Source organism: Ahaetulla prasina, chromosome 3 (assembly GCF_028640845.1).
Source record: "Ahaetulla prasina isolate Xishuangbanna chromosome 3, ASM2864084v1, whole genome shotgun sequence".
NCBI lineage: Eukaryota > Metazoa > Chordata > Lepidosauria > Squamata > Colubridae > Ahaetulla > Ahaetulla prasina.
This window is the reverse complement of record NC_080541.1, coordinates 134,363,800-134,378,119: the sequence shown is the minus strand read 5'-3', so window position 1 is coordinate 134,378,119 and position 14,320 is coordinate 134,363,800. Positions and strand designations below refer to the sequence as shown.

General features: G+C 38.8%; 1 protein-coding gene across 1 annotated transcript in view; it reads left to right on the top strand.

Moving 5' to 3' along the window:
- Nucleotides 1-14,320, top strand: part of KCNT2 (potassium sodium-activated channel subfamily T member 2) — a 163,762-nt gene that overhangs the window by 47,410 nt on the left and 102,032 nt on the right. Inside the window, exons 9-11 of the mRNA XM_058176642.1 lie at nt 5,642-5,822; nt 9,433-9,597; nt 10,201-10,337. Coding sequence (XP_058032625.1) covers nt 5,642-5,822; nt 9,433-9,597; nt 10,201-10,337 — 483 coding nt within the window. The remainder of the gene's footprint in view (nt 1-5,641; nt 5,823-9,432; nt 9,598-10,200; nt 10,338-14,320) is intronic.

The window sequence follows — 14,320 nt, the reverse complement described above, 5'->3', positions numbered from 1 at the left end:
CACCCGCGCAGCCGCATTCTGGACTAACTGTAGCCTCCGGATGCCCTTCAAGGGGAGCCCCATGTAGAGAGCGTTGCAGTAATCCAGGCGAGACGTCACGAGGGCGTGAGTGACCGTGCATAGGGCCTCCCGGTCCAGAAAGGGGCGCAACTGGCGCACCAGGCGAACCTGGTAGAACGCTCTCCTGGAGACGGCTGTCAAATGATCTTCTAGAGACAGCCGTTCATCCAGGAGGATGCCTAAGTTGCGCACCCTCTCCATCGGGGCCAATGACTCGCCACCGATGGTCAGCCGCGGATTTAGCTGACTGTACCGGGACGCCGGCATCCACAGCCACTCTGTCTTGGAGGGATTGAGCTTGAGCCTGTTTCTCCCCATCCAGACCCGTACGGCCTCCAGACACCGGGACAGCACTTCGATGGCTTCGTTGGGGTGGTCCGGTGTGGAAAAGTACAGCTGGGTGTCATCCGCGTACAGCTGGTACCTCACACCGAACCCACTGATGATCTCACCCAGCGGCTTCATATAGATGTTGAACAGAAGGGGCGAGAGGATCGATCCCTGCGGCACCCCACAAGTGAGGCGCCCCGAGGCCGACCTCTGCCCCCCTGTCAACACCGACTGCGACCGGTCAGAGAGATAGGAGGAGAACCACCGATAAACGGTGCCTCCCACTCCCAATCCCTCTAACCGCGCAGCAGGATACCATGGTCGATGGTATCGAAAGCCGCTGAGAGGTCTAATAGGACCAGGGCAGAGGAACAACCCCTATCCCTGGCCCTCCAGAGATCATCCACCAACGCGACCAAAGCCGTCTCCGTGCTGTAACCGGGTCGGAAACCGGACTGGAACAGGTCTAGATAGACAGTTTCATCCAGGTGCAAAGGAAACTGATATGCCACCATACTCTCTACAACCTTCGCCGTGAAGCGAAGGTTGGAGACAGACGATAATTACCTAAAACAGCGGGTCAGGAAGGCTTCTTGAGGAGGGCCTCACCACCGCCTCTTTCAAGGCGGCTCGAAAAGACACCCTCCACCAAAGAAGCGCTCGTAATCGCCTGGAGCCAGCCTCGTGTCACCTCCTGCGTGGCCAGCACCAACCAGGAGGGGCACGGGTCCAGTAAACACGTGGTGGCATTCAGCCTCCCCAACAACCTGTCCATGTCCTCGGGAGCGACAGGGTCAAACTCATCCCATAAAATGTCACCAAGACCACCCTCAGCCGTCTCACCCGTATCACCGCAATCTTGGTCCAAACCATCCCGAAGCTGAACGATTTTATCGTATAGATAACCGTTAAACTCCTCAGCACGTCCCTGCAACGGGTCATCCCGCTCCCCCTGGTGTAGGAGGGAGCGGGTCACCCGAAACAGGGCGGCTGGGCGGTTATCTGCCGATGCAATGAGGGAGGAGGCGTAGCTACGCCTCGCCTCCCTCATTGCCACTAGGTAAGCCCTAGTATAGGACTTCACTAGTGTCCGATCAGCTTCAGAACGGCTAGACCTCCAGGAACTCTCTAGGCGTCTTCTCCGGCGTTTCATCCCTCTCAGCTCCTCAGAGAACCAAGGAGCCGGTTGGGACCTGCGCCGGGTCAGTGGTCGCAAAGGCACGACCGGTCTAAGGCCCCGCGGCCCGTTCCCAGGCCGCAACAAGTTCCTCAGCCGAGCCGTGAGCCAGACCCTCAGGAAATGGCCCAAGCTCCGTCCGGAACCCCTCCGGGTCCATCAGGCGCCTGGGACGGAACCAGCGTGTCGGCTCCGTCTCCCTGCGGCGGTGAATGGCGGTCAGAAAGTCCAGACGAAGAAGAGAGTGATCTGACCATGACAAAGGTTCAATGACTATTTCCTTTAAGTCCAGATCTCTCAACCACTGACCAGAGACAAAAATCAGGTCCAGGGTGCCACCCCCAATGTGAGTAGGGCCATCAATTACTTGGGTCAGGTCCAGGGCCGTCATGGAAGCCATGAACTCCCGAGCTGCCGTCGATGACGAGCCGGACGATGGCAAGTTAAAGTCCCCCATGACTAAAAGTTCTTAAAATTATGTTTCTGTCTCATTCATATTGTGCCACATAATTGTATTTTGGAGTTTTGCTTAATAACCATTAGCTTACCTCCTGTTATTCTGTACTTGTTACTCTGTAGTTGTTTGCCTCTTCTTGGGAATTGCATTCCAAAAAGCTTTAATATTCGTTTGTCATGTTTGTGTTATTTTCTTAATTTATTAAAGCATTAATTTCACAATTCCAAAGGGGGGAAAAACAAGATGAGAAGAAAAAGATATCATAAAAAACAAGATCCAAGCTATAACAAAGTAGCAGCCTGGTTCTTTGAAATTTTCTTCCAGAGAAAAAATAGACCTAAGGCTAGAAAAATAGTGAACAGTCACAGTGAAGATTGTCAGAAATGTCCTTTACCTTATACATTTTCTCCAAAATTGTAATATTTGAGTCCTTTTAGAATCTCATGAATGTTTGTAGAATGCTTTATTAGAACATCTTTCATTGTGTATTAGGCTATATAAAACATTCTACAATATTATGTTTTCCCATAATTTTAGACATTTCAAACTGGGAGTGCTGACCATGGAGGATTAAAGGAGATGAAATTGGAAGAGAAATTGCTATACATTTTGCATCTCACTGTAACATTTCATGTATCTTTTTAGCTTTGAGATCTTCCACGAATAGTTTTATCTTGGAAGAACAACCTTTTTAAAAGTAAGCACTATTGTTAGGTAAGAGGCTACGAATAACTGCAGCTGTAAGGAAATTGCTCCCAAAGTTTTTGTGGTTTTTTTTGTTTTTTTGTTTTTTTTACATTTATACCCCGCCCTTCTCCGAAGACTCAGGGCGGCTTACAGTGTGTAAGGCAATAGTCTCATTCTATTTTGTATATTTTTTTACAAAGTCAACTTATTGCCCCCCCAACAATCTGGGTCCTCATTTTACCTACCTTATAAAGGATGGAAGGCTGAGTCAACCTTGGGCCGGGCTGGAACCTGCAGTAATTGTAGGCTTTGTGTTCTTAATAACAGGCTTTACCAGCCAGAGCTATTCCGGCCCTATAAGTACTATAATGAGGGTGAGAAGAAACATGACAGTCATTTTAAATTTGCCACTGAGCATTCAGCATTCTGAAATGAACAAATAGAACTTTAGTCAACTCCTGTTCAGGGACTGATCTTCAATGGACTTTGTGAAAAAAAAGAATTCCACAATGATAGGGCAGCACAGAAAGGTACATTTCTTAAATATAATGAGAGTCAAATAAAGAACTTTTCTCCATCGGCTGTTCAGAAAGGCATGACTCACATGCCCCCAATATCTCCATCAAACCCCAATTCTATTCTTACAGAGAGGAAGCCATTTTTTTTTATTACCACCAGAATTTAGAACAGTTGTTCTAAATATGAGGAAAGTTGCTGTTGTGCCATGATTTCTCCAACTTGTGGTTAAACTTTAACCTTACATTCAGGAAATAAATACTTGAAATGGTTTTTGCTTTTTGTTTGCTTGTTTGGTTTTTTTGGGATAAACATGAAGTGCAATTTTTTTTTTTACGGGAAGTACTAAAGATAAAAGAACAGCAAACAATGACTCAATATTTTAAAGTTCAGATAGTACACAAGTGAGTACTCCTCAGTACATAACCATTCACTAAGGAGTTAAAGATGAATCTTTCCCTTTCGTAACTCCGAGTTCTTCCACATCCTTTTGAAAAAAGTATCAAAGAATAATTCAGATGGAGAAGAGTTTATTAAAGTAAAACAATTTTAATTATCTATGAAAAGCTGTTCTTTTCAGTAATGAGAAATCCCAAGCAGGTTTCCATGCCGCAAAGTTCAACGTACTGCATAGGACCATTTGGGAAATGATCAAGTGGAACATATCCATTTGGTTTCCCCACATGTGACTGCCTTTGTTATTATAGTGTCAAAAATTTCAATTCCCTTAAGAACTCTTCAAAGGGATTCTAAGTCTGCTCAAAAGAGTCCTTTGAACAAAGCATGATCTGTGCATTCAATCATAAGTCTGTAAAACCTGGCTTCAGAACTCTTTCAGAATATTACTTTCTTTTGGGATTTCACTTTGTTTTTTCATTTCAAGTGGTTGATGCCCAATTTTTTAACCTTACCACTTTTTTTTCCTTAAGTATAACTCTAACACACACACACACACACACACACATTAAATTTAGTGACAAAATAAAGGGAGACTATTATAGATCTATTTCAAGCTATTTAGCTCTCATCAGCTAGCCATACCCTTCTGGGATTCGATTCGAACCTGAGCTCCCTCCCACATTTGGGTAGACCAGGTTGCTTCGATAGGGAAAAAACCCCACCATATAAATATAAATAAATAAATATAAGTGTGTGTGTATGTATAAAGTAAAGGTAAAGGTTCCCCTCGTACATATGTGCTAGTCGTTGCCGACTCTAGGGGGCGGTGCTCATCTCCGTTTCAAAGCCGAAGAGCCAGCGCTGTCCGAAGACGTCTCCGTGGTCATGTGGCTGGCATGACTCAACACCACCTTCCCACCAAAGGTGGTCCCTATTTTTTCTACTTGCATTTTTACGTGCTTTCGAAACTGCTAGGTTGGCAGGAGCTGGGAAAAGTAACGGGAGCTCACCCCGTTACACGGCAGCACTAGGAATTCGAACTGCTGAGCTGCCGACCTTTCGATTGACAAGCTCAACATCCTAGCCCGTGTGTGTGTGTGTGTGTGTGTGTGTGTGTGTGTATGTGTATGTATATGTATATATATTGTGGGAGTTATATCATGGGATGTTCAGGCAGGGAAACATTGATAGCTTCAGCCATGACCCATTCAAATTGTGGAAAGATCAATTTGAGTAAAATGACATATCTATATGGCCAAAAGAAGAAATGGCAGAACACTGAATATAAATGAATATTGTTGAGATAACTTGCACTGAAGATATCCAAGCTTGTTTTATGTATGGAATCACTTCATTAAATTGTGCAGCATAGTATAACTACACATTCAAGCTTTTTAGGTTTTATTATCAGGTTTAGACTTTCATTAAATTGACTGTGGATAAGGGTAGGATAGAGTGATATATTCATGCTTGCATATGCTAACACTGTGTCTCTAAATACTGCTCAAAAGTATTTAGTAATTGAGGCTATCTGTACAGTATCGTTTAATGCTGTAAAATCTCAGTTCAGCTGTCTTCTGCCTGCTGCTATGATAATTATTATAGGTCCTATAATAGGAAAGACTATAATTTTAACATTCTTTCCAGAAAAGCAACTTTATGATCATTATGTGACCATAATGGCTATTTAAGAGACACATTGCTTTCATATGATCTCAAGCTGCTCGAAGTTTTCAAATGAAAAAGTGCATTTTTTTCTCGTTACATTCAGTTAATTGGGTCTCTCATATATATATATATATATCAGTGTTTGAGATCAATTATTTTGAATGGTTCATTCAAATGGTTCATTAATTTTGAAATGCACAGACTTTTGTGAAATATAAAACAATACTTTGATTTTTCTTTTACATTAATACAAATGTGTATATGAGATAATTAATCCCTTGACCAAACAGAATTGTAATGCATCTAGTTACAGATTTTTCTTTTTTTTTAACCCATTCTTTCTATAGTATTTGTGGAATTCAACATCTGGAACGAGCAGGAAACAAGCTGACTCTCTTTGACTCCCTCTATTTCTGCATAGTGACATTTTCCACTGTAGGATTTGGGGATGTTACTCCCAAGATCTGGCCTTCCAAATTGCTGGTTGTAATTATGATCTGTGTTGCCCTTGTAGTATTACCAATACAGGTAAAATATTATTTTCTTTATTAAAAAAACTTAGAATAATAGCATTTTAATTTTGAATATTTTTAATGACTACACTTGTATTTTACATCATCATCTGAAAATCTTCATTTATATATAAAATAATTTCTTTGTTCTCTACTTATAGTAGAGCATTAGTATATTACACTTAATATAATATAGTTATAGTATAATATAACTTGAACATTGGGCTCCAGACTTGAACTTTAGGCACTATCTAACAAAATGAAATTCAACGGTGAAAAAAGTAAGGTTCTACATTTAGGCAAGAAAAACAAAATGCACAGGTGGTACATATGTGGTACCATGGTCAATAGTAGTAACTGTGAGAGGGATCTTGGAATCCTAATGGACCACCATTTAAAAATGAGCTAGCAGTGTGCTGCAACTACCAAAAAAGCCAACACAGTTCTAAGCTGCATAAACAGGAGTAGAATCAAGACCACGTGAAGTGTTAATACCGTTTTATAATGACTTGGTAAGACCACACTTGGAATACCACATCCAGTTTTGGTCGCCACGATGTAAAAAAGATGTTGAGATTCTAGAAAGAGCGTAGAGAAGAACAACAAAGATGATTAAGGGACTGGAGGCTAAAACATATAAAGAACAGTTGCTGGGATTTGGTATGTCTAGTTTAATAAAAAGAAGGACTAGGGGAGACATGATAGCAGTGTTCCAATATCTCAGGGGCTGTCACAATGAAGAGGGAATCAAGCTATTCACCAAAGCATCTGAGGGCAGGACAGGAAGCAATGGATGGAAGCTAATCAAGAAGAGAAGCAACCTAGAACTAAGAAGAAATACTAGAACTTTTTAAGAAGAGATAGCCATTTATCTGAATGGTATAGGAGAGTGATGGCTAACCTTTTTGCCATCACATGGCAGGAGGGGGGGCACGTGCACACATGTCCGCACCTATAGTTCTATGCGCCATGGGCATGCAATCCCCCCTACTCCTGGCACATGATGGCCCAGTGGGCCCAGTAGGCCTGTTTTTCTCTCTTCCTAGGCTCCAGAGCCATTCTAGGAGCTTGAGGAGCGTGAAAACGGCCTCCGCCCCCCAAGGCCCTCTGGAGGCTGGAAATGGCTCATTTGCCAACTTGTGGTGGGACCGGAAGGTCCATTTTTTTGCTCTTTCCCAGGCTCCAGAGCCTTTCTAGGATCTTGGAGAGGGCAAAAATGGACTTCCTCACCCCACCCCGCAGAGGCCCTCCAGAGTCCAGAAACTGCCCTTTTCCTACTTAAAGTGGGCCCAGAGGGCCTACTGGGGGGTGGGGAAGGCCATTTTCACCCTCCTCAAGCTCCTAAAAGACTCTGGTGCCTGGGGAGAGAAGTTGACAAATGGTCCATTTCCAGCCTTTGGAGGGCCTCAGTGGGGAGGCCATTTTCGCCCTTCCCAAGCTCCTAAAAGGCTCTGGAGCCTAAGGAGAGAGAAAAATGGGTCTTCCCCACCACCCCCTCAGACCCTCAAGAGGCAAAAAACAGCCTGTTTCCCTATTTCCGGTGGCCCAAAAGGTCCAAAAATCAGCTGGCTGGTGCACGCATGCATGCCAGAGCTGAATCATGTGCCCACCAATAATGGCTACGTGTGTCACCTGTGGCACGTGTGACATAGGTTCACCATCACGGATATAGGGCTTCCTGTCTAAGCAGGGGGATGGACTAGAAGACCTCCAAGGTCCCTTCCAACTCTCTTATTCCATTCCATTCTATTTCATTCCATTCTATTCTATTCTATTCTATTCTATTCTATTCTATTCTATTCTAAATAATAATATAATATAATATAATATAATATAATATAATATAATATAATATAATATAATATAATAATATAATTAATATAATATAATATATGTGAAAGTGTGTGGAAGTAAGAAGATTAACAATTTTGCTTTAGGAATAAATTATAAACTGTACTTATATTTAATATTCAGATAAGAAATTGGGGAAAAGCATGTTCTTCCCTACTTTAGCTCCTTTAATAAATATTAATTCCTTACACCAGCCTGCAATATTATCCACTGTTTCTACAAATATTTGTGCCTTTTAAATTTCTCCATCTATGTTATCTTTAGTAAACATTCTACTAAGCTACACTGGTTCCTCTACATATGCTCTGCTGTTTTACTATTTAGAAATGAGTAACTATTGTCCTATTTCTCTTGTCAAAAACAGCTTCCTTGGTCAGTGATATATTAATTTTCAAATTCATATTCTTCTTCGCAAACTTTATCAGAAATCATTCAGGTTCTCATCAACAATATCACATAATCTCCATGCAAAATTACATACACACTGATAATGTTATCTAGTTTGGGTAAATGAAAAATTTGCAAGAAAACAACGAGATCCGATTGTACCAAGGACCCCTTGTTTCAACCCTGAGCTACAAATAATTCCCTCTATCGGTACATATATATACATTTCTAATTGCATTTCTTACAATATATTCATAAATGCACTAAACAAGGAAACATTACAAATCTGTGTCATGTTGTATGTATGAAATTGAACCAGTCACTTTAAAAAGACAGCAAACATAAAATAAATTTATCCATATTCATAAATATCTCAATAATTTGCTGAAGAGCAGAATTGGCTTACACACTTTGCCTAGAAGAAAACTGCACTTTAAAATCAGAATTCTGCCAACCTTGCTAACATTCCAAAACATTGATTAAAAATATGTCAAAATTGCTCTGCATTTTCTATGCCTCTTTGAGTACATTGTTCACTCTTTTTTTCTCTATACACTAGACATTTTATCATTACAGCTTATTTATCCTTTTTTAATTTTTATTTCTAGAACTCCATCTATTTTTGTGGTGTTCAGTAATTTAATTCTTTTGGGTCTGTTTCATGCAACATCCTGATCATCTTGCATCTGCCTTCCATTCTAATGGCTCACTATCTAATAATCATCTATGGCTGTGATGTTTTTTTTAAAAAAATGTTTTTTTACTTTGATTTATTAGTAATCAAAGAATTGTTATGACAATACAAGCCACGATTCCTTTTTAGGGGTAGTCTTCCATGACACAAAATATTGACTCCCTCATCAACAAGGGAGCTAAGTCAAAGTGAGCGCACATATAAATTTACTACTTTAATTAATAAATTACAGCTAAAATCTTTACAGAAGAACCAAGGAAGCAAACATACTGCTTCCCAGACTCAGCTAACTAGAAAGTACAGTATGTTTGATATGGTAATACACATTAATATTCAAGTGTGTTTGGCTGAAATGTGTACTGCTAGGTTATTCTTTGTTCACTTATTTTATATTCTGTATGTGAGATATTGCTATGAGCCATATTAAATCAAATCACCACAAACAAATATCTAGACCAGAGATGGGGAACAATGGCCCCTTTCTGACTTGTGGACTTCAGCTCCTAGAATTCCTGAGCTTTTAGGGTTAGGCTTCTAAAAACCCTAAATGCTGGCTCAGGAATTCTAGGTCCACAAATCATAAAGGGGCCGTTGTTCCCCAGCCTGCTGTGGACAGTTGGATTATATGGTTTCTTAGCATCTCCTCATTGACTTCTTGAGGACATACTTCATCTTGAAATTTATTTTATTGCAGTTTGAGCAACTGGCTTATTTGTGGATGGAAAGACAAAAATCAGGTGGAAATTATAGCCGACATAGAGCTCAGACAGAGAAACATGTTGTTTTGTGTGTCAGTTCTCTTAAAATTGACCTGCTTATGGATTTTCTAAATGAATTCTATGCTCATCCTAGACTCCAGGTAAGTCAAGCAGATCAACATTTATCTCAATTCAGCCAGAAATATTCACATTTTAAAACATTTTTATTTCACATACAACTGAAATCTTAGCAATATCATGGGTCACAGACTTCTATCTGTTAAATGTAAGTTATTCTAAAATTTGGACAAGGGCTATAAAACATCCAGCACTTCTTGTTACTAGACTTATGTTGTTCCTTTAGAGCCAATTCTGAGCCTTTTTTAATGATTAATGAGATCTGCATAGTAGCTACCAAAGCTGACATTTTTTGCTGTTGAACATAGATTCCTTTTCAGCATGCGTAATGCTTAACATTTTTTGCCAGAGGAAGTGATGAGTTTAAACTCATCTCTGCATGAGGCTAAGCATTACAGGTTGATATCTGGCAGAGCAACTTTGGCATCAGTATAATCATTATTGAAATAAATAGCAGGAACATTTTTCTTTTCGTCTTTAAAAATGTTAAAAAATAAATTATCCTTTAACTATCCTTCTCTCAACTCTTAAGTTTTTCCAAATTTTAAATGGAAAATATCCATGAAATACAACCATGCAATATTTATTCTAGTTCTTTTTGATTCTTACAACATGCATTTTTATAGGACTACTATGTGGTTATATTGTGTCCCACTGAGATGGATGTTCAGGTTCGAAGAGTGCTTCAAATTCCCATGTGGTCCCAAAGAGTCATCTACTTGCAAGGTTCAGCACTGAAGGATCAAGATCTCCTGAGAGCTAAGTAGGTACCAAACAATGGATAAGGGTCTTAAAAGAATATATTGGTTACTTACCATAAAACTAATTCACTAAAAGACTCCTTTTTTCATGCTTATTGGATATCCCAGAGAACATTCGTTACATGCTTTTAGATGTAAATTGCCCAGGGTCACAGAGGGAGATGGGCATTCCTTAAATTTAATAGATAAATAACCAAATAATGCTAAAAAGATATTTAATTAAAGACATTCATTTGTGTGCTTCTTATCAGCTGTGTTCTTCCTTCCAACTGTTTTGGAAATTTACTTCTGAACAGAATTGATTGGCGCTCATATAAGTCTGTCTCCAATGCTTCAAGCTATATTTTTATTAAAACTTTACACCTTCTTTGAAACTCCTTGGGGCAGGCATTCATTAAAGTTTCACTATGTTGTTTTTCTTAATTGAATCCCATTTTGTGCACCAAGACCTTTTGTCATAACAAAGGAAGTCTTGATATAAGCTAGTCATTCAGTATCTTTTATCAATATGGATTCTGCCTTCCTGTCCATTCTCGGACAGTGCCAAATTTAAAATATTTGAGTCACTGTGGGACCATGATATGTAATATGGGAGGATTTGGTTCACAGATTTCTCATTTTATTTTATTTATTTGTTTTATTTATATCCTTCCTTGATTATTTTCATTAAAAAAATGAAGGCACAAACATATTTAACATTTTTCCTGCTCCTATTTTATTTTATTTATTTATTACATTTATGTGCCACCCATCTCATATATTTTTCCCCACAATAGCAACCCTGTGAGGTGGTTTATGCTGATAGAGAACATGACTGGCCCAAAATCATCCAGCCGGCTTTCATGCCTAAGAGAGAGCTAGAATTCACAGGCTACTTCTTTTTAACCTGGTACCTTAACCACTAGACCAAACGGGCTCTTTTTCATATTCATCTCTATTAACCGTGAAGTTACATTTTGATTTTAAAGAATTCTTAAAATCTATATGAAAGATGCAGATGGATTAAACATTTCCATAATTTTATTTCCTTCTAATCTTCAGTCATTTTTAGCTTTAACTACACCAAGGGTATCAAACTCACGGCCCGCACGCAGGATGCGTCACGTGCTGGCCATTCCCACCCCTGGTTTAGCGAAGGCGAAAAAAGTCCCAATATGTAATGTGATCACAACATGACAACGTGAGTTTGACACCCCTGAACTACACTATTTGATTTTAACAACAGCCTGGCCACTGTTTTAATCTGTATTTATGGTTTTAAAAAGAAATCATTGAATAATGAAGACAGGAACCCATTTGAAACCAAACCAGCATTGCAATAACTTCTATTTTTACCATGTATTATTTTATAATTTGTATAACTTAATTCTTATGACTTCCAGGATTTCCCAGTTTAGCAGCTGCAAAATTCCCTGTGGTGCAATCTTTTATATTTTACTCTGAAGTAATCTTCAGTGAAACTTACTCCTATATATATATATATGTATATGTATATGTATATGTATATATGTATGTATATGTCTGTGTGTGTGTGTGTGTGTATATATATACACACACACACACACACACACACACACACACACACACATATATATATATGTGATAGTTATGAGTAAATGGGAGTAATACATAATCATTTTGCATAATTAGTTCTTATAAAATAGATGTTTGTTTTCCTATTAAGAATGAATATTTATTTATTTGTGAAACCTACTTATTTGATTCACAACTCCCAATGATTCTTGGTTGTTTTTAAAAATGGCATAGAAAATAAAACAGGAATACAAATTTCCAAAGGAAATAATACAGGTGATCCTGAATTTACAACCATTTATTTAATGACCACTCAAAGTTACAATGACACTGAAAAATGTGATTTACACTTACTACCGTTGTGTGATTTAAACTTACTACCGTTGCAACAGCCCCAAAATTTGAACGCATGGCAACTAGCATGTATTTTTGATAATTGCATTGTTATGGGATCCAGTGATCACCATGTGTGATTTCCCCAGCCGACTTTTTTTTTTTTTTGCATTTATATCCCGCCCTTCTCCGAAGACTCAGGGAGGCTTACACTATGTCAAGCAATAGTCTTCATCCATTTGTATACTATATACAAAGTCAACTTATTGCCCCCCAACAATCTGGGTCCTCATTTTACCTACCTTATAAAGGATGGAAGGCTGAGTCAACCTTGGGCCTGGTGGGACTTGAACTTGCAATATTGCAAGCAGTTGCTGTTAATAATAGGCTGCATTAGCCTGTTGCGCCACCAGAGGCGCAACAACAACACCACCAACAACAACAACACCAACAAGCAATGGCGGATGCCAGATTCATTTCTAACCACATGATTTACTAAACAACTTCAGTAATTCACTTAACAACTGTGACAAAAAAAAGTCATAAAATTGAGCAAAACACACTTAAATGCCTTGCTTAGCAGTGGAAATTTTGGGCTGAATTGTGGTTGCAAGTCGAGGACTACCTGCATTATATGCCATTTAATGAATAAATCATTAAATAAGAAATAAAAAAATTCAAAACATTTCCAATTTTAAATGTAAATTAGAGTATCTGTCCAGTGATTGCGATAATTATTTATTTTCAATCACTAATAAACATGCATTGATTGATACCCTATTTTACTAAAAAGAATCTTGTGATTTTCTCTGAGTTAGATGGTAAACGTGAATTTTTATGAAACTCTCATTTAAACATACCTGCAGTATTATTTAGCCTTAGTAAATTCAAAGGAAAGCAACCATTAAAATGTACATTTCTCCTTAAAAATTATGTAATTGAATGTACTTTTATCATTTTTAAACACTACGGGAAGCAGTTTAATAGACCATTTTTAAGAAACACAGCATAAATGTAGGAATTTAATAGACCATATTGTAAGAAATGTAGTAGTAGTTGCTAAGCAGCAGTGAGCTTCTCTCTTTTTATAATGAGCATCTTATAATCACATTCTCTAATAACCCTTCTAGTAAATGAAGTGTTTAGTATGTTTTGGCTTTATTAACTAAAAAATAAAACTCTGAGCTTTTTTGTTCCTCAGCGTCTCAGTTTGTATACTCTTCTTTAACCACTGTGAAGAACAAGGTATATAAGGGACTCAAGTTCATCTTTTGTTAAAAGAACACCATGATAATTTTAAATCATATATTTCCTTTTTGTCAAGTAATGGAGGTAATTTCATGTTTGATAATTCCATAGAAAAGAGGAATAAAAAGACAGAGAGCTGCTTCAGATTCAATATAACTGAGCTGGGGGAAATGCTTTTACTTTGCTTCCACAGATTGTGATGACGTTCTGCTTTATATTATAATGAAGGGAAAACTGGTGGATGAAACAAAGTAGGATAACCCCTCAGTCCACAAGATTTGCAAAATTGCCTGTCCCTGAGGGTATCTGCCCATGGTATGTTCCACATCCCCTCTATTAAACAGTCTTATCTGGGGGACCTAGGATACATGTCTTTTCGATAGCAGTGCCTGCCCAATGGCCTGCCTTGAGATTGGAGGCATCTTCTTACCCTTTTCGATAGCTACAAAGACTTGGCTCATCCTCTAGTTGCTGGGCTGGCATCGGGGTTGAACCCAGCATATTTGTATTTTGAGATTGGATTATTATGGCTCCATGGCAAGAATGTGATAGTTGTTTTTGTTGTTGTTTTTAAATGGATGAACTTTTTAAAATATATATTTGTAGTAATTTTTTGGTTGTTAGCTAGCCAGGGTTAATGTGTATGAGATGGTTGGCATATAAATCTTATGAAGCTTGGATGTACTTCTTTGCAGGTTAGTAAGTTACTAACTTACTGTAGTGCCATAGAAACCACTTCTAAAAGCTTTTAGAAATGAGACTGACATATGGAAGATTATCAGAAGCTTTGCTGAAATTGAGAGTTTATATTCACAGCATTTCTTTTGTCCACTAAAGAAATTACTTTGCCAAAGAAGGAAATAAGGTCTGT